Genomic DNA, 18,745 nt, shown 5'->3' with positions numbered 1-18,745 from the left:
ATGCACACCAACATTTGTCCTGAAGTAATCACATGTAATTCTGTAAAGATTCTGTTTTGAAACAGCCATTTTGGAGGTTAAGAGTAAAAACACATGAAGACATTTTACAAATTACAAAAAATATTACTAGCTTCATGAAGATATAATTTATTGCAGGGCTGTTTTACTGGACTGCAAGAGTTTTAGCTTGGTGTACCTTATTAACAGAAACTAGTATTTAATGTACATGGATATTCTGTGCAAACATAACTTATTGGCACTTTTTAGTCACAAGGTGGCAGCGTTGGCTCACAATACAAGAAGAATTTGGTCTTATAAATGTCTATGAAGATTCTCAGTCATCCAGGTCATAGTTATTCAACGAAGGTTAAAGTCAAGGACAACTGGACTTGGTTGAAGATACTGGAATCCATTATCTTCCAGTATCTTCAACCAAGTCCAGTTGCCCTTGACTTTAACCTTCGTTGGATGGTCTTATAAATGTTCTATATGTTGTCTTTACTACTGGTTTTTTTCATACATGTACAATTTGTGAACTGCGTGATCTGCCTTTTCCACAGGTTTCTCTCAGTAGTTCTGCATTTCAACCACGATGGAAGCTGAGAGATTGTGATGGTGTGTTATATTTTATAAACATGTTTTTCCTTCCCCAGCATACGCATCTGCCCTCATGGAGTCCACTGCACCTGCCCTGCTTAGCAGATCAGCCAAAAGATCCTCAAGGATGGATGAGGCAGTCGGCCTATGTCGGTTAACAGTTCAGCACAGGACATAAATGTGAAACCAGGACAGAAGTCTTGGTTCGTGGCTTTCAGGTTAAGATCTTTATTAATGAAGGCAAAGCCAGATCAGTCCTACAATTAATATTATCCTCGGCCAAAGACATACTCAGTCACATTCAGTCACTGTCTATTTGTGAGATATCTAAAAAGAATGGTCTGTGTGTATTTTCATGTATAGTAAATGTTATTTAAAATATTTTCTATTAATAAAATCTTTAGAATTGTACAGCTTTGGTTTGCTCTTGAGTCTTTTGTAGTTTAAAAAGTTGTTTCATTTTGACCATACCCATTTGGTGCATCCACACAAATATTTTAAAAAGTTCCAAATGTTGTGTTTGTGTTATTGTTAATTGCAATTTATAAACAATACATTAATAGTTTTATATAAAACAAGTTTAATCATTAATGCACTTTGCATCTCCTCCAGCCCACTTGATGTAATACCTACAAAGTTTTTAATGAAATTAATGGATTCTGTTGGACACATTATCTATAAACATGGTATTTCTTTTCATATGTATGCTGATGACACACAAATGTACTTGCCCGTCAGATCCACAGATCCTGGAATGCTGAATTCACTTACCAAATGCCTTTGTGAAGTTAAAAAATGGATTTCAAATAATTTCTTCCAGCTGAACTCAGACAAAACAGAAATCCTGGTCATTGGGTTCCCTAGTAAATCACATTAAGCCTGTGGCAAAGAACCTTGGTGTTTGGTTTGATAGTAATTAAAATTTTGAGCAGCACTCCACAAAGCTTGTTCAGTCATGTTTTTATCAACTTAGAAATATAGCAAACATTCGATCTATGTTAACTTTTGACCATTTCACACACCTTCATCTCATCACGCCTGGATTAAGTCTTTTCACTTGTTTAACCCAAAAATCTACTGATCGACTCCAGACTGTCCAGAACTCAGCTGTCAGGCTTTTAACCAGAACAAAGAAATATGACCACATTACTCCTATTTTAGCTTCATTACACTGGCTCCCAGTATGTTTTAGAATTGACTTTAAAATTTTATTGATCACTTTTAAAGCTCTTCATGGCCTCTAGCCATGTTATATTTCCGACCTTTCAGTCCCATAAGCACCAGCACGTACCTTGAGATCCTCGGGCAGAGGTCTGTTGTCTGTTCTAGAGTCTCGACTGAAAACTAAAGGGGACAGAGCGTTTGCTGTCAGGGCCCCGAAGCTCTGGAACAGCCTGCCCGAGTAAATCAGGTCAGCTGAGTCAGTGAACTCTTAAGTCCCTCTTAAAACATACTTTTATATATTTATCTTAAACGTGTATTTTAGTCTTTTCAATGTATTCTTGCTTTTATCATGTATTGTTTTTGTATTATTGTCTTTACACTTGTTAAAGCACTTTGTAAGTTGTTTATGAAAAGTGCTCTGCAAATAATGATTATTTGTATTCTTACGTGGAGTTTATGTTGGAGTCTGTGTTTTGCTGGGAGCCGGTTGTTTTATGGTGTTAGTGGACTGCATGTCATTAGCTGCGGTGTTGTCGCTGTAGTCAGAGAGAGGCTCAGGAGTATGCACAGAGCTACATCCCGACCTGGTGTCCCCACATAAGAAGCAGAATAGTGGCTGATATGGGCAACAGAGAAAACAGGCGTGGGCTTCATTTCTAAGTGAGGCTACAGCCCATTAACAAAAAGGAAGTAAACATTTTATCTATTAATAAGTGATTTCATTGATAAACTACATATGGCCCCTTTAAAGTATTTCCAACATTATAAACAAAATTAGATCATGGCAGCCATTTTACAATGCAGTAAGAAAGAAGAATATCCATTGAAAACTAATTAAATAGCGTAAGTATATCTTAAATATAAGTAGCATGCATCAGAAATACATGTGTGGCATTTGTAACAAATCAAGCTGCTGAAAAATACGTTGACGATCCGGCGAGATAGGATGATGTTAACTGTGGATAGACCGCCAGCCTCAACAGACTTGCATGCATCAGGAGGCGCAGCTTCCCCGTAGCATAAACAGTAGCAGCAAATGCAGTATCCATCTGTAATATTTATTCTTTAACCAAATATCTTTTCTCTCATCTTGCCTTTTAGCACAACACTGCTGTAGTCATTCTTTGTTTCCCTTCATGTACATGATGAACATGGAGGACAGGAAAAAATTACTTTAACGTGTAAACAGATTCTAGTGTGTCACTGCATTTGAGTGTGTGTGTGTGTGTTTACTAACTGAATGGGATGTAGTCCTGCACTTCTATAGTGAGCTCATTAGATCCAGCCAAAGCCATGCGGTCGTTCCATAGTGACCTAGCTGCACTGACAGAGGATGGATCACACTCCGGCTCAGTGTCAGGGACCTCGTTCTGAAAACAGCAACAGAAATTGTGTATGAACAAAATAAAATATCTCTGCCGTGTCACCTGGTTGACAGCACGTCATTTGCTGGTCAAAATGTCAACCAGGGACATTTGTGACTAATTTCACAGTACTGCATAGCTACAAACTGCCTGAAATGCACATTTGCATCCAGGAGTTTGTTAATAGAAAGAGTTTCATGCATTTAAATCATACTCTTACTGCAACATGAACTTTTGAGGCCAACAATTCATATTCTAAACTCAGACATTTTTGTGCTGAATCCACTGGATGGCTGTTTGATTTGCTGAACATGTTGTGTTGAGCCGGAGGGAATGCTTCTACTCACCGTCAGGACTTTGAGAAGATTCTTCTCAATCCTCGACTTTTGTTCCTCTTTCAAGGTTGATGCTGGAAGACAAGATGACTAAACCATTACCTCTTCTACCATAAATTATGGTAATGCTGAATTTGTTCAATTTAGTTTTTCTCTGAAATTTAATGTTTTGTATATCTTCGTCAATTTTATGGCAGATCTATCACAAATACATTCTCAACCTGTGGACCCTTTAGACTTTTTCAGGTGAAGGACAACAACATCCACACAGAGCAGGTTCTTCTAATTAAAAAATTAAATGGTTAAAAGGTTCTATAGGACCAAGAAGGACTTCTACTTGATTACCTGCTGACAGGGTTGGGCAATGTCTACAAAATTTCCATCAGACGATGTCTACAATGAAACATCAGGATGGACGATGTCATCGGGCGCGTGCACTCGCCCTGGGGGCAGCGGTCGTCCTATGTGCATGTGTTCTCGCACGGACTTCACTCGGTAAAAAAATTGGTAGACTATTAACTTATGTCAGAAGTTGCGGTGGATATTTTACGCACGGACCAGGTAAAGCAACAGTGAACACACAAGTGCAGATGTTGGTTTCAGTCATTAGATAGGCTACGTCCTTAATAAGCCGACGTGCGGCTCACCTGCTGCTGTGGTAACGAGTCAGTCTGTCAGTCTTTCAGGCGGCTTTATAAAACATACTGCTGATGGAGAAAATGGAGCAGACGTGGGGAGAAAGAGGCGGGGCAAGCCGGGGTGTTTACCTGAGGTGTAGGTGTATGTGAGTGTGTCTTAAAAACAATAATAACAATGTTCGTGGTCATTAAAACCTGCTTTCACAGGGTGGTATAATGTGAACATTTGAGATTTTGTTTGCTCGGGGGTGTGGGGGGTGGGGTTACAATCGCGATGCCGGCTCAGTGTCGTGCTGTCTGTCAGCCATGGATGGACGATGGCATCGGCCCAACCCTACCTGCTGATTTCAATTGAAGCTGAAGTCAAATGGAAGCTTGGATAGGTTGTATAATCAATAAAAAAACTGCATTACCTCCATCATACCAGAGGTAGACAACACTGATTGGCTAAAAATGGCTGAGTGTAACCTTCTTGCTTACCTCTGCCCAGCAGCTCCATGCAGTATATAATGTAGTCTTTAACACTGGCCATCAGATAAGCACAGCGCAGAGCTGTAGTCAAAATGGCTGTCAGGAGGCCCCACCATCGCTCTGTGCGATAGTCACACATCACGTAGTCCAACAGTCTGATAACATAACAGACATACATACAAATATTCAGATATCTTTCTAACACATTAAGGAAACCATCTCCTTGCATCTCCAGGAGACGGAAATATTGACTGGCTCATTTGCTATTAGCATCCAAATCCACACAGGGTGTATATATCCCATTCAGAATCTATCTTTTGGTTCTACTAAACTGACTGTGAAAAGTTTGTATTTTTCTCTTTAATGACATGCATGGTTGATTTCAGGTGCAGTATCAATCAGACTTTTCTGAGCATCTACAGTATATGTCAGGGAGTGTTTCCACTTACTTTAGGGCTTTGGTGTAGTCTTTAGCATGGTAGTATTCCTCTCCCATCTGCACCACTAGAAAGGAGACAGAGAATGAGACAAATACTGAGAGGAGTGTGACAAGGGTAACCACAGCAGGGGGCAAATCAACAGAAAATGGTCCCCGATGGTTGAAAAAATAAAAATTTTTATTTAAAAAGGATGTTTTCACTATGAAGCCGTGTGAAAGCCATTCTAGGTAAAACAAAAAAAGAAATTACATAGGGTAATATTCAGAGAAGAAACTTGCATATTCTCTGAGATTAAAGGTTCAGTGTGTAAGTTTTAGTGACATCTAGTGGTGAGGGTTGCGAATTGCACCCCCTCTCCCCTATCCAAGAGAGTAGTATAGCTACGGTGCCTGAGAAAGGACAAGGTCCTCAAGGTCCTCTGTGAGATAGCAGAGAGTTGCCAGTCAAGAAATCAGGTTTCTTTAGATTGATATATTAAGAAATGACATTTACTTAATTATTCAGTAAAACCATATGTTTTTTTGAATATTATTGTGACTTGTTCATTAAACAACAGCCACATGAAGAAATGAAGTGCTACTTGATGTCTCATACTCCTGTAATACAGTTTTTTACAACTTGGGAGTGTTGGCTCATCCGGACTAACATACCAAAGAAAACATCTCAAACACTAGCACATTTAGTGCATCAAGTATGACCACTGACAGATAACAGGACAATGTAAGTCTCACTGTTTCGGCACCACAGTCCATTATAAACCACATAATACATGAAGCTTACAAAAGGCATTGGCTGGTGAAGATCAAGGTTCCTCTCACTTTCTCAATTAGATAAGCATGCAAATCTTACCAAAATGTCTTTATTAATTTTTTAAAATACAACAGAGACACAAAGTAGTACTGACAGCCATAATTTCAGCTTGTAGTAAAACGGTCCAACGTTTTTAATAGGTATTCAGCATGTGAAAGTACAAATGACACATTTGTGTGCACAGTGGCTAAGCAATATCCAATAATAACATAATGCAAATTCGTAAAGTATTCATTATTGGTCACTTGATAGGCACACAGTCTTGTTATATATCACCATTAGCAGTAAAAAGAAATATATGTTTTCCACCAGGGCAGTAAAATGTGAAGTTTAGCTGCTGATCTGAGCTTCCCTGCTGTTACCGTTTTATTGCCAATAATATTCATCAGCGATTTGTCTCACTAAGGTAAGGGCACATTTCTGTCCAGTAACAAAACCATAACTGGAGAAGAACTACATGAAATTAATGCAACTCCATATTTCACACCACTGACAGGGGAAACACCTCACGTCTCTCTGTGATTATGGCCGGCTTCAAGCTAAAGCTATCAAACAACAGCTTTCATTTGCATCGCTAAAGTCTGACAAACTTAAATTAATTACCTGTCCAGCAGAAAACAGACAACTTCAGTACCGCTTTGAAAACATCTGTCCCACATCATAGCCTTCCATCTGGGAAAATCCACATCCGTGATTTCTGCCGTCAGCTGTCTGCATCTGTCCCGACTCAGTCTGGCTTCATGGTATAAAGACCCACAGGCTGTCGGCTCTCGTGCTAAATAACGTGTGCTCGTTCATTTGTCCAGATGTCACTTCTCTTCTTACTTCTAATAAACCAGAAGACTACTCAGAGACTTCATTTTATTATTCCCTCTTCTTCTTCTATGTATTTAATGTAGTGACGGCTGTCTACACTGCCAGAATTATACAAGCAGAAGAAGAACTCCATGATGACGAAACGCGCTGTATACGCGTGTAGCGCTATTTGTTCATTGTCGGCTACGGTAGAAACATGACGACAAAATGCTGCAACCTCTACAGAAGGGGGTGCCCGCGGTTATGTAGATATATATGGATGAATAGGGCTCTATGCTTGCTGTTTTAATTTATCCCAAATTCTGTATTCCGTTTTAATTTTTCTGAATTCTGTGTTTTACAATTTAAGAACATTTTGTCATCAGAAATGTGGTGGATAAATTAAATGTCAATAATTCAATAGGAAAATATTACAAATTGAATCAATATCAATGAATTTGATGTATCATGCAAATATGTACTTAGAAATATTCAAATGTATGTGCAATTATTTCCTCGCACGTAACTTAAATTTTTTCTAACCAATTAACCGACTCTGCACACACTGCCACGATCTATACAATGTGTTCACGTCTTGCATATGTCGATGTGGTGTTGTGCTGATTATGATATGACGGTGTGTGTGTGTTTGTGTGGAGGAGACGCAGCGCATGTAAACACCAAAACACAGCAGCATAGTTTTTCTGTTTGTTTGGCTTAAGTGCTGTGGGCAAAATTAATTGTAATGCTGGGGAAAATCCTGATTTTTATAAATTGCATTAACATTTTTGGCAGATTCCATGATATTCAGAGTCAACAACCTTAATTCCATTTTTATTGACAAATTCTGCGATTCTGTCCACAACTTCTGCATCTTTCAGGAGGGACTGGGAGTCGTTTTGGGGGGGCGGGCCGTTCCCCTAAAACAATGAAAGGGGAAACACTGGTGTACCCAGCTCCCGGTCTATTTTAAGAACTTTTACCTGAACTTTCAGAGTTTTATCAACTTTAGTCCTTAAAACAGATAAAGGTATTATTGTAGGTGTTTTTAAAATTCATGTGGACGTTCAGAATGATGCGTTTATCTCACCAGCTCACTCAGCTTTTATAGAGGAGCAATAGAAAGCATCCTGACGGGAAACACCACAAACTGGCATGGGATGTGCACGGCCCAGGACCAGAGGGCTCTGCAGCGGGTGATTAAAACTGCTCAGAAGATCATTGGTACCGGGACTTCCGGTCTGAGCGGTGCCATGTGAGGATGTGTTTTTACTGAGCTCCTCGCCAACGCCATTAAGAAATATAGAAGCAGCAATTTAATGTAAATACCTTGAATCACGCTCATTGAATCAAGCAAAGACGTCGCACCAGGCTTGACATTTTGACCTTACGCTCGCTGAAAATGTCTAAAAACCCCCGAAAAGCGCCTAATACAAGGGTTAGCTCCAAGGCTAGCCCAGAGGCTAACGCTGCACCTGATGGTGTACCTAACGCCGCACTTGACCGCAGACCCGGACATGAGGCCATCCTCCTAGCAAGCGCCGCGCTGAGGACCGAATTGCTCACCAAAGCACAGGCACAATCTGCTGAAATTCAGAACCAGTTTGAAGCCCTAGATAAAAGGGTGGTCGCCCTCGAGTCTGCAGCCGACAGCCACTCCGACCTGATTGCTGCTCTGGAGCGGGACATGGTTAACGTGCGGAGGGAGCTCGCTACCCAGAAAGCACGAAATGAGGATTCGGAGGCACGGTCGCGTCGCAATAACCTGCGTATTACCAGGATAAAGGAAAGACGGGAGGCGCATGACGGATTTGATCTCTCAGTGCCTGAAGGAGACGCTTGGTCTCGATAAGCCCCCTTTATTGGACCATGCATACCGTACGCTGCGCGTGAGACCGGGTAACAGTGACCCGCCGAGAGGCTTCGTCATCAGATGCCATTACTACCAGGAGGAGGAGGAAATACTAAGGAAAGCTGCGCAGATGAAACAACTGGCTACGGGGGATGGTGATAAGATCTGCATCCAACCAGACTACACACAGGCAGTAGCCAAGCAGCGGGAAGAGTTCAATGAAGTGCAGGGCCTGTTAAGGAGTTGTGAGGGAATCCGCTACGGCCTGTGGTACCCAGCGGAGCTGAGGATAACAACGCCAGATGGTGTGCGCACAAGCTTTATAGACCCAAAACAGGCAAAGGATTGCATAATGGAAAACCTTAAGCGCGCAACCTAAAGATGTGACAGTGCAGAGTGACATACCGTGGTTTCCTAACTTACATCCTGTAACATTATCTGGACTACCACCTGGATAAAGACTTTGTTTAAGCAAAGGGGATTCTTTAGTATATGCGCCATTGCCACTCAGTAAGCAGCGTCTTACAAAGAATCTTATTGTGTGTGGCTCACTTCGAATATGGTCCCAATTCAGGACCCATTTCAAACATAGACATGCTATGCCCTCTCTCCCAATCACGGTCAACGCACTCTTACCACCCTCAGTCATGGATACAGCATTTAAGTCATGGTTCAGGAGTGGTCTGAAACGGGTGATGGATCTTTTTAACGATGGTGTGTTCATGTCATTTGAGCGGCTGGTAAATGAGTATAATATCCCTGGTTCGCATTATTTCAGCAGGTGCGTGTCTTTCTTCAGAAACATTCACCTTCCTTTGCATTACTCTCGTCAAATGACTGGATAGATGAGTCTAAATCAAAGAGGAGGAGTGAGCAGATTATATGAGGATATTCAGATGGTCGCCTCGCCATCACTTAGTCATTTTAGGGCAGGAGGGGAGGGGGAACTAGGATTTGAAATGTCGGACGTCTCCTGGCAAAGCACAATTAAGAGAATACATTCAACTTCGATCTGTATCAGACATGGTTTGCTTCAGTTTAAAGTGCTTCGGGCTTCATCTATCTAGGAGTACTTGCAAGGATATATCCAGATGTTGACCCGACTTGCTCCCGACGCTGTCAGGCTCTGGCTACCCTCTATCATATGTTCTGGGCTTGCCCAAAGTTAATACAGTTTTGGTCTTTAATTTTTGATATTTTTTCTTACATCTTTGACAGAGAGATAAGCCCTGCTCCTGAAATCGCAATATTTGGTGTGACCCCTGCTGGGATGGCGATATCTGGTGCACAATCAGACGCCATTGCGTTTTCATCTCTATTGGCCAGACGTCTTATTTTGTGCAATTGGAAATCAGATATGCCTCCCACACACAGGTGCTGGGTTGAGGATGTAATGGCACACTTGAAACTTAAGTTGAAACACACGATCTGGGGTTCAACCCAGAGATTTTATACGGTCTGGCAGCCATTTCTGGATTATTTTAACTTACAATTTCCTGCTGGAAACACTGGGGCATAATTGATTCACAGGTTCTGCAACTCTGTAACGTGCCAGTTTATTTTATTATTATTATTTTTTTTAATTGTATTTACTATTGTATATGTTGGGGTTGCTGTTTGGGGACTTGTTAATTGTTTTATGAGTCTTTACAATTCAAAACCCAATAAAAATATCATTGGTACCCATCTCCCGAGCATCAGTGATATCGGTGAGGTAATAAAACAAAGACTGTCAGCTCCATGGTATAACACAGAAACAAATTAAAGCAAACATTGTGGAAACTTGAAAGGAAATGGCTTTCAACCAATCTAGAAGAATGTTGTTTAATATGGCAAGATAGTCTTAAAAATTATAGTGATGCCCTCCGTAATGCCAGAACAGCATATTTTAGATTTATTTTTATGCCTTTTATGTAAAGCACTTTGAATTGCCTCGTTAAAATTTGCTATACAAATAAACTTAACTTGTTACAGGGGGTTCCAAAGGGCTCTACAGCAAAATGAGGAATGTTACATTGAATTCTTATTGAAGGCACTACATTTGATTGTACTGGTATCTGTTCAGTTTGTTTGATTATGAATGCACCTCGTTTCAATCATTGCTGTATTTACTTTTTCACAAGTTTATGACTCACTCATTAGGTAGACCTTTTTGATGCTTTGGCATCCCATGGAAATTATTGCAATTAGGTTGATGACATAGTGAATCATCACGTCGTATTAGGGCTATTGGAGATAAAAATAAAACTTTTTACGGAGCCAGAGGAGGTAATATTCTGAGAAAACCAAGATTTTAGTTAGAAATATTACACACTGAACCTTCAAGTGTTTGTTTCTCATAAATTTACGAGGATCTATTGACAGAAATGCAATATAATATCCACAACTATGTTTTCAGTGGTGTATAAAGACCTTAAGTAATGGACCATTATGTTTTTATTACCTTAGAACGAGCCATTTATATCTACATAACCGTGGGCACCCCCTTCTGTGGAGGTTGCAGTATTTTGTCGTCATGTTTCTACCGTAGCCGACAACGAACAAATAGCGCTACAGAGCACATTTCGTCATCACAGCGTTCTTCTTCTGCTTGTATAATTCTGGCAGTGTAGAAGGCCGTCACTATATTAAATACATACATAGAAGAAGAGGGAATAATAATATGCAGTCTCTGAGTAGTCTTTTGGTTTATTAGAAGTAAGAAGAGAAGTGACATTTGGACAAATGAACGAGCACACATGTTATTTAGCACGAGAGCCGACAGCCTGTGGGTCTTTATACCATGAAGCCAGACTGAGTCGGGACAGATGCAGACAGCTGACGGCAGAAATCACGGATGTGATTTTCCCAGATGGAAGGCTATAATGTGGGACAGATGTTTTTAAAACGGTGCTGAAGTTGTCTGTTTTCTGCTGGACAGGTAATTAAGTTAAGTTTGTCAGACTTTAGCGATGCAAATGAAAGCTGAAGGTTTGATAGCTTTAGTTTGAAGCTGGCCATCATCACAGAGAGACGTGAGGTATTTCCCCTGTCAGTGGTGTAAAATATGTAGTTGCATTAATTTCATGTTGCCTACTTATTCTCCAGCCTGTGGATGGGCTTTGCCGGTTACGTTAGTGAAACAATCAGCTGATCAGTAACGTTAATTGGCAATAAAACAGCAGGGAAGCTCAGATAAGCAGCTAAACTTCACATTTTACTGCCCTGCTGGAAAACATTTATTTCTTTTTACTGCAAATGGTGATATATAACAAGCCCGTGTGCCTATCAAGTGACCAATAATGAATACTTTCCACTGTGCACACAATTGTGTCATTTGTACTTTCACATGCTAAATGCCCATTAAAAACGTTGGACCGTTTTACTACAAGCTGAAATTATGGCTGTCAGTACTACTTTGTGTTTCTGTTGTATTTTAAAAAATTTAGGCAAGATTTGCATGCTTATCTAATTAAGCAAAGTGAGAGCAGCCTTGATCTTCACCAGCCAATGCCTTTGTAAGCTTCATGTACTATGTGGTTTATAATGGACTGTGGTGCAGAAACAGTGAGGCATAAGTGTAATTTAGCATAATTTATACTTCTGCATCAAATTCGACTCGGAACGTAAGCCTCGCAATGTCTCTGAGACGACAGGAAAAGCCCGTGCTTTGAAGTAACTTTTACTATTGGCCAAAACAGCGACTGTAACACGGTAGGTCAATATATTTGACTGTCACAACTCGAGCGAAATGACTCGTTTCACTATCAGAATGTGATCCACTTGGTCGATAACATTTGAAACGGCTATACCAGCTGCACGTATACAATTTTACCCCCATTCCCGTTAGCGGAGGGCTAAACCGGAAGTTATCCTGCTTGCTCGGCAAAAGTCCACACAGTGGACGCTGTGGAGCTACTGCCGACTAGCGTTTGGGGGTGTACGTTTGGTCTCAGCGGTGACCAGGAGGGAGAAAGGTGACTGAAGAGGAGGATGACCTGGACGCATTAAAGGACTTGGAGATTAAAAGAGCGTTATGATACTCACTGAGGTGACTCTTCATTCGAGGGCACTTGTACTTTTTAAACTGGGCGACAGCATTACTGACAAGTGCTATTATCAGCTCCTGTAGGGGCAAAGACGGGTAGAAGCACATTTCAGTACAGCAGCACAACACAACCTGACAGCAGCTAGAGGGATTTTGAATATGGTGCTGTGATCTCAAATGATCTGTTTAACAGCAGGAGGTGCATCTTTCTGAAGAGTATGGAGCATTTTGTGTTCTTGGTGTAAAAATGAAAACCTCCATTGTTGACTCAGTGTGTACACACACACACACACACTTTCAACCTTACTTCAAACTTGGTTTTATGTAGTGTGATTGACATTTAAAGTCACTATACAGAGATTTTTAAAGAAGTTTGTCGCTCCCCAGAAAAGACACTGTGGCAGATAGTAATGATCAGATTATTTGAAAGATGCTATAATCACATATAAATTATACTCCTAATAGTTTTGCGTCTAATAACTGCTGCCTTTAAGCAAATGGGAGGATGATATAGAGAGCGACAATGGCCACAGCTGTGTATTCAGTGAGTGTGTGTTCTTACTGAATGTGGTACATCTCTCTCTTTAATCTGCAGTGCCAGAATTCCTGTCTTCTCCTTCTCTGCATCTGGAGGATCAATACCTGGAAATAAAAGTCAGGTTTCAACCATATATTTTTAACACCATGTCAAAGATATTAGACAAACTGTATCAACATACTCTGGTGTCCTTGTCTCCAGGGTCTCTGGCCATAGAAGTCTAGGCCCCCACTCTGGACGTCCAGTGGTTCAGGGGAGGGGTAACTCGCTCCAGCCTAGTACAACCAACCAATCAATCAATTCATACAATTAACTGGTGTTTCATGGGTGAGATAGAACATATAAACTTCCTTATCCGTCATTCAGTCAGGATTTATGGTGCTTGTTTTGTTAATACGTACAAGTCTAGTATTAGCATTCAAGGTATTATTTGTAGCAGTAATGCTACTAGTAAGAGAAGCAGTACTAGAAGAAGCTGGCAGCAGTAGTATTACTGGTGGTAACAGTTAAAGAGCCAGTATACTTTGTAAGAAGTGCATGTCAGCTGGTCGAATAGCTTTGGAAGCCCCTCCCCTACAACTTTCCAACATCAGTTTGGGGGTGGGGCTGTGTCCGACCATTTCTCTAAACTTCAACAACCAACGATCCTACCCTTCCACATTCACACTAAGGTTGGGTTTCGTTTACAATTTTACGATACCAGTACCAAAACCAGTACCCTTAAAGTGATACTGATACCAACAGATTACTTCATTTGATACCTTGAATAAAATGCCACCTGTTGAAGCCGTAGTAAGTGATTTGTAGCATATTATTATTTTTATTGTTATATGGAAAAGCAAGGTTATCTATTTTATTTTTTCCTTTTTTCAAATAACTGTTACATAAAAGTAATGGGAATTTGTATCAGATCTTCCTCATCTTAATTAGTTCATGCTCACGGGTAGTATTGTACGGGGAAAGACTACAGCTTACAATTTTTTTGATACATATGTTGAAAGTAAACAACGGAAAAGTATTTTGTTAATTTTCGATCAATAAACTGAATTGAAAGATCTCCACGAGGGCTTTTTCCTTGTTCAGTTTTTGTGAGGACGTTTGTGCTGACTAAAACCTTCTGCACATACAACAACCAAAAACCCTGGTTCACAGCGAAACTCAGGCAGCTTTGTCAGACCAAAGAAGAGGTCTTCAGAAGTGGGGACAGAGTCCTATACAACCAGGCCAGGAACACAATGACTAAAGAGGTCAAAGCAGCAAAGAGGAGCTCTGCTGAAAAGCTAGAAAACAGCTTCACAGCCAGTGACCCTGCATCAGTGGGGAGAGGCCTGCAGACACTAACTACAGGAGGCCATCCCCCAACACTGCTGGTACTCAACTACTGGCAGACGAGCTGAATGGATTTTACTGTAGGTTTGAGAAGCCCAGAGTCACACCTCTCCCCTACTCCAACTTCAAACAATCACCTTCCCCCACTGCCATGCTCTCTCCCCGCCTCAAGATCAGGAAGGCTCCTGGCACCGATGGTGTGTCCCCATCCTGCCTGAAAATCTGTGCAGACCAGCTGGCCCCCATCTTCACACAGATCTTTCAACAGATCACTGGAGCTGTGTGAAGTTCCCTCCTGCATCAAATGCTCCACAATCATCCCGGTCCCATAAAAACCCTCCATCTCTGGACTAAAGGACTACAGGCCTGTCACCCTGACATCTGTAGTCATGAAGTCCTTTGAAAGACTGGTGTTGGCCCTCCTGAAGGACATTACAGGCCCCCTGCTGGACCCCCTGCAGTTTGCCTACAGGGCTAACAGGTCAGTGGATGATGCAGTCAACTTGGGACTGCATTACATCCTGCAACACCTCGACGCTCCAGGGACAATTCAAGGATCCTGTTTGTGGACTTCAGCTCAGCGTTCAACACCATCATTCCGTAAATCCTCAGCACCAAACTCACCCAGCTCCCTGTGCCAGCCTCCACCTGTGGAGGATCACAAACTTCCTGACTGACAGGAGTCAGCAGGTGAGGCTGGGGAACATCACATCCAGCACCCTATTAGCCTATTAGCACTTTGCGCACCCCAGGGGTGTGTGCTCTCCCCGCTGCTCTTCTCCCTCTACACCAACGACTGCACCTAAGGAGACCCATCTGTCAAACTCCTGAAGTTCGCGGACGACACGACGGTGCTCGGCCTCATCAGGGACGGTGATGAGTTGGCCTACAGACGGGAGGTTGATCAGCTGGCTCTCTGGTGTGGTCAGAACAACCTGGACCTTAACACACTCAAAACTGTGGAGTTGACAGTGGCCTTCAGGAGGAGCCCCCCCACTCTGCCCCCCATTCACCATTCTAAACAGCCCTGTGTCTGCTGTGGAATCCTTCAGGTTTCTGGGTTCCACTATATCCCAGGACCTGAAGTGGGAGCCTAACACTGACACCATCATCAACAAGGCCCAGCAGAGGATGTACTTCCTGCGCCAGCTCAGGAAGCTCAACCTGCCTAAGGAGCTGCTGATCCACTTCTACACAGCCATCATCCAGTCTATGCTCTGCACCTCCATCAGTCTGGTTTGGATCTGCCACCAAAAAGGACAGGAGCAGATTACAACGGACAGCCAGGATTGCAGAAAAGATCATCGTTGCCAACCTGCCCTCCATTCAGGACTTATACATTTCCAGAGTCTGGAAACGGGCAGGAAACATCACTGCAGATCCATCTCACCCCGGACACACCCTGTTCCAGCTTCTCCCCTCTGGTAGGTAAATTTTTTTTAAAAATTAAATAAAATGGCACTTTCTTCTCTTTCTTTCGGTGTGTTGCTTGTGTGTTTGGCTGCAAGGAAAACCATACAAATAGTCATTTTTGCCACGATCTGGTTACAAAAAGTAACGATTGAAGTACTGGTTTGACTGGAGACGTTTCGATTCTACTCAATACTGGGCTGTTTCGGCCGATCCCTAATTGGGGCACAGCCACTTTACACTGTGATTGGCCAGCTGTGTGGAGGTGAGAAAGAACCAGGGTTTTTTTCATTCTTGGCACAACCATTTCTGTAACTTTTCACGTTAACACTCTGAATGTCTTTGAATTAGGTATAACCCATTTTGATTTTCAATGTGGTAGGGCAACACGCCATGCTACTTCTTTCCTAGCGTAATCCAAAGTAGTAGTAACAGTAGCAGTAGTATTATCACCTGGCAAAGCTGCAGTGCCAGCTGTTTCCTGTCCTGGCTGTAACAGGCAGCTTGCTGGTAGTAGAAACCAGGGTTCTGGGTTTGGATTGCGGTCAGACCCAACTTTATTGCTTCATCAAACAGCTCACCAAATGACTGGAACCTGTGAGAAAGCAAAGATGAAGAGACACTCTGGGTTTGGGGTCATGATGTGTGGGCATTATCAGGGATAAAGGTTAGTTCCTAGTACTACGTAACACGTAGTCTTTGGAGGACAACTGTGTTTTCTTCTCAAAGTCTCCAAACTAAAATTTTAATTGATTAAATTGCATTGCATTATAGCCATGACTGACAAAACTGTGAAAATGAAACCCAGGATACCCAGGACAAAATCCTGTGTGTCAATCTAACAGGGTTAAGAGCTGGTGCTCCTGTACCAGGGTCTGTCATGTCAACAAGAACAAGCCTGGCATCCTCAAAAAATCTAATGACTGATGCTTCATTGTTGAAAAATCTAGTTTATCAACTACACATACAACCATTCATTTCAGTATCACAGCCAAGTAAACTATTTATTTTTACTGTTTCTGACAAATGTATATTTATTCTTAAAAAAGGTTTATTACTTCAATCTGTTACATGCAGGTTGTTTATTCAGGACTACAATGTATGTGTGTTATTTTATGTGTATTCTCACTGTTTAGACATCCATGCAGCGTGCTCAAAAGCCAGTTCAGCACTGCCGATCTTCTTCTTACACAGGTCAATGTGCTTCCTGAACTGAGCTATAGCATCTAGAGGAGTGTTATGCTGGAAACACAGACGGCAGATCTAAAGAGACAAAAAAAGGAGAGAGTCATCGAGAGAGAGAGAGGGTCAATAACTGCAGACTGACATCTGGTTTAGGATGCTTCCTAAACGTCTATGATTTGAATCATCGGACCAGTCAGTGAAATTACTTCACTTTAGTTTTTAGCTCCGTCACTGTACACAGAGTAGTGCAGCATGTCAGTCTGTACTTTTATAAACTTTTGTCTCAAAATTACCTAACTACAACAGGGGTAACCACAAACAGTCGAAGATTTGATGATTTAATAGGCGGAGGCTGATTTGACTGCAAATCTTACAGTTTGCATTTGCAGAGGCGTTATGAAACAAGGAACATGCTATTTTGACTATGTGGGGGTGCTCATTGTCTGATTTTACATAGAACTACTGTTTTTCTCCCAGTAAGTTCATATACAGCCTATTATCTTATAATTATCAACATATAATGCTGTAAATAAACATGTGAAAAGAAAGAATCTTTTAATTCATCTTTATAAAGTGCATAGATAAATCAAAAATTGCAAGAGGGGGTCAGTGCGCATGTGTGGGCGTAGTGTGTGTATGTGGTAGAAGGGGAAGAGAGACAGAGCACCAGCTGCGTTGGTATTAGGGCAGAACGATTAATTGCACTTGCAATAATATCGCTATATGATAAAACGAGATTTTCCAATCGCAAAGGCTGCGATTCCACTCCAGGGTATATACACAGGAATCCTGCAGTAAAATTCAATACCTTTTCAACATATTTTAAGACTGCCGCGCCACTTTGAGCTGTAACCGATTAAATCAGCCGCACACCTTTAAAAGGGACATTTTTGAGGTTTTAAAAGGAATTTAAGTATATTTATAACATATTTATTGCCTATGTGTCATCAGGTTGTAACGCCACCTACAAATTGAGGCATTCACCAACTTTCTCAATGGCCTATAACAGCCTGTATGGGCCAACAGTTTTCTATGTGAAGGACTGGTCAGATTTCCTGCGAAAAGCAACTGTCTTACATAAGCTATGACATTAATGTACGCAATATTACAGCAAATCATGTGAAACACAGTCTAATTTTGTGTTTTAGTTGGTTTGAACTAGATAATGTGAGCTTGCCTGCAATGATGTGTGATAACTTTCACCGCCCACTTGATCAAAACAACAAAATTCAAACAGGTCAGGTGGGAACAAAGATGAAGAGAATAAACTGAGTGATGAATAACATAAGTAGTGTAGGCGGTGGAGCACAGGCACAACCTGGAGGAGAAACAAGTCTAAATTAAAGCTGCAAGCAGCGTTGGGCGGGCCCTCGCACTTGTAAGCGCGTCCGCGTCGCACATTCTGGAGTTCTGCCGGTGCGGCTGTGAATTTCCTACGCGTTTCCGACGCCGCATGAATGTGCTATATGTCACTTCCTGTGTCCCCTATGTGGAGCTACATAGCACTTGCCGCTATGAATATAAATCGGTATTGACGTGTAGATGTCTGCGGGGTGGGACAGTTATCAAGCACGTAAAGTTTGTTTCAGATGTGAACATGTACACTGAACAATAATGTACCCAAACAATAAAATAAATTCCTTTTATATTTCCCTGCCTTGTTGTTTATGTGTACATACAGAGGAAGAATGTGAGAACAGCACACATTTCATCGTTACTGTGTGTTAGAGCATGGGAGAACAGTGGATACTTTTAATACAGCCCACACCCCTAATACTGTGTAACTATAA

At 41.5% G+C, this 18,745-nt stretch overlaps 1 protein-coding gene across 3 annotated transcripts in view; it reads right to left on the bottom strand.

Moving 5' to 3' along the window:
- The window catches only part of trappc11 (trafficking protein particle complex subunit 11), a 48,972-nt gene that overhangs the window by 15,000 nt on the left and 15,227 nt on the right, over window positions 1–18,745 (bottom strand). For all 3 annotated transcript variants that reach the window (XM_046030552.1, XM_046030553.1, XM_046030551.1), the window contains 9 exons: window positions 16,900–17,033; window positions 16,224–16,365; window positions 13,213–13,306; window positions 13,056–13,135; window positions 12,493–12,571; window positions 5,019–5,073; window positions 4,579–4,724; window positions 3,473–3,534; window positions 2,999–3,131 (listed from right to left, as the gene is read on the bottom strand). In XM_046030552.1, the coding sequence (XP_045886508.1) occupies window positions 2,999–3,131; window positions 3,473–3,534; window positions 4,579–4,724; window positions 5,019–5,073; window positions 12,493–12,571; window positions 13,056–13,135; window positions 13,213–13,306; window positions 16,224–16,365; window positions 16,900–17,033 (925 nt within the window). The remainder of the gene's footprint in view (window positions 1–2,998; window positions 3,132–3,472; window positions 3,535–4,578; window positions 4,725–5,018; window positions 5,074–12,492; window positions 12,572–13,055; window positions 13,136–13,212; window positions 13,307–16,223; window positions 16,366–16,899; window positions 17,034–18,745) is intronic.

The sequence above is a fragment of the Micropterus dolomieu genome, linkage group LG19 (assembly GCF_021292245.1).
Source record: "Micropterus dolomieu isolate WLL.071019.BEF.003 ecotype Adirondacks linkage group LG19, ASM2129224v1, whole genome shotgun sequence".
Classification (NCBI taxonomy): Eukaryota; Metazoa; Chordata; class Actinopteri; order Centrarchiformes; family Centrarchidae; genus Micropterus; species Micropterus dolomieu.
This window is presented reverse-complemented; position numbering and strand designations above follow the sequence as displayed.